At 46.0% G+C, this 2500-nt stretch overlaps 1 protein-coding gene across 1 annotated transcript in view; it reads right to left on the reverse strand.

The window, feature by feature from the left end:
* The window catches only part of thsd7ba (thrombospondin, type I, domain containing 7Ba), a 206551-nt gene that overhangs the window by 26835 nt on the left and 177216 nt on the right, over window positions 1-2500 (reverse strand). Inside the window, exon 19 of the mRNA XM_063213542.1 lies at window positions 457-610. Within this exon, the coding sequence (XP_063069612.1) occupies window positions 457-610 (154 nt within the window). The remainder of the gene's footprint in view (window positions 1-456; window positions 611-2500) is intronic.

Here is a 2500-nt window from a genome sequence, read left to right on the forward strand (position 1 = left end):
CCGCAACAACATCATCATCGCCATGAAATAAGTTTATGAGATCAGGCTGCTAACTTCATGCATTGGTCCCCGCAGGGTGCAGCTTTGTTGGCGTGGGGAAATGACACAGGGTCAGGTCGCAGCAGGGAGGGCTTGGGAGAGTGGAGTGGTGGATGCAGGGGTGATAGTGAAAAAAAATCCTGAGCCTGAACTTTTTCCCCTGCTCTAACGACGACGACAAGATACTGCATAGTGACGTAACGTAGGCCTATTTTCACACATTATTTAAACATTTAATAGCCTGTGTATGACCATTATTCAAGGCTGATAGTAGAAGAAAACCATGAACCTGTAACACCTTCTGAGATAAGAATAACCTAATGGCTAATTATTATCAATGTTTTTATTTTTGCAAACTCTGTCAAGCCTGAAATCAGGCATGGAGCCTGAATACTATCAGCCCTGTGGATGTCCTACCGTGGGGCACTGGCTCCAGGGAGCCCAGGCTGACATTACACACTCGCTGGGGCAGGGCAAGAAGCAGGTCTGGGCACCGAACGGCATCTCTTCCGCATCGCACAGGGAGTCATCCACACTGGTGCCATGGCCTTCACTACCACGCGTCACACATCTGTGAGTAGAGAGAGGGAGAGAGAGAGAGAGAGAGAGGGAGAGGGAAAGAGAGAGAGAGAGAGAGAGAGATAGAGAGAGAGGGGGAGAGAGAGAGGGAGAGGGAGTGAGAGAGAGAGAGGGGGAGAGGGAGTGAGAGGGAGAGGGAGGGGGAGAGGGATAGGGAGTGAGAGACTTTGATATTTGAAAGCTAAAACACAAAGATCATCTCATGCATCATTCTCATACAACATTTCCAAGTGTAACACAAGAATGAAGAGAAAAAGATAGAGGAAACGGGAGAGGTAGAAAGAGAGAGATGGACCGAGAAAGAGAGAGAGAGAGAGAGACAAAGAGAGAGGTTGAAAAGTGAAAAAGGGGGGGGGAATTGAGGAAGCATACAGATGAAGAAAGAGAGAAAGAGAAATCACAGAGACAGTGACAGAGATACAAAAAAAGGCAATAGAAAAACCCAGAGAGTAGACACAGGCCATGTGAGAAAGAGAATAAAAGATGAAGGAAAACATGGACATGAAGACAGAAAGAGAGAGAGAGAGAGAGAGAGAGAGAGAGAGAGAGAGAGAGAGAGAGAGAGAGAGAGAGAGAGAGAGAGAGAGAGAGAGAGAGAGAGAGAGAGAGAGAGAGAGAGATGAAATAACAGGAGTAGACATTAAAGGCCAGAAGAGAATGCAAGTATGTATGCCCTGCGGGAGATGCTGAATGATACTGCTGCGTGTGACCCCATCATCACCCACCTCCACCTCCACCTCCCATCCCTTCCTGCTTATGTAAGGAAAGGCATCCTGTGCAGTCCAGACACAGTTACGACCTTTGACCTCACAGCACACTCTGGTACAGAGGCGCGTACCTATGTATCTTCTTAACCCCTTAGTGCAGAGCCTATGTTCTAAACTTATTTTCAGTGACTAGTGTATAGGCCTGCCGGCAACCCCATTTGCACTACGAGGCTACAGGAGAAAAACGTCTTTTTAAAATTATTCTTATTTTTACATTGGGCCCTTGATTTCACATTATAACATGTTCTAGTCTACCCTTGTAACGTGTGTGTCATTTGGAGCTCTGCCCAAGATATTCGGTTTGATTGTATCCATGAAATGGCTTCCTATGGGCCATTTTTTGCAGGCACAACATATGTTGTTTTTAATTTATTCATTATGGTACGCTATGTGTAGGTGGATTGCTTGTTTGGAAAACTTCTCGGATTTGCGGGTAACACAGTTTTTTTAAAAGACTGATAAAGGTGGATGTTCGTGACGTGACGTCACATTCGACTTTCAAAAACGGTAGTTTGTGCCTGCAAAAAGCTGCCCATAGGAAATCGTTCCATGGCTGAATATCTTCGGCAGAGCTCCAAAATGACCCACAAGATACAGGGATGAGCAGAATATGAGGTTAAGTGAAATCAAGCTCCCAATGTAAAAAATGTGTTTTTCTCTTGTAGCCTCTTACTGCAGCAGGGGTCGCCGACGACCCTATTCACTTGCTGAAAATGCTTAACTACATCATAACAACATTGCCATGACATTACAGAGAGCCATAGTGCTGCACTAAGGGGTTAAGGCAGGGGTATCAAAAGGGAGGCTAACAAAGTTTCACACAGAGCTGTGTCTGAGACGCAGCCTCATGCCCGCACCCTGCCAGCAAACTCAGCAAAGGACGCAGATGTGCTGTCTACGTGTGAGCTTAAAAGCCCAGGTGCTCGTGCAGTCAGTAATGTGTCTGAGAGATACGGATCGGGTAGCAGGTTTACTTGTGCTCCACAGAGAGCTGTGCTAGTTGGCATGTGTTACATCATGCAAGCGGAATTTTATTGGCCAATGAATTACTGCATTTCTCTCTGTTATGAGAGTGTGTGTCTGTGATTGTGAGGTAGGTTTACTAATGCTCCACA

This window comes from Engraulis encrasicolus, chromosome 13 (assembly GCF_034702125.1).
Source record: "Engraulis encrasicolus isolate BLACKSEA-1 chromosome 13, IST_EnEncr_1.0, whole genome shotgun sequence".
Lineage (NCBI taxonomy): Eukaryota > Metazoa > Chordata > Actinopteri > Clupeiformes > Engraulidae > Engraulis > Engraulis encrasicolus.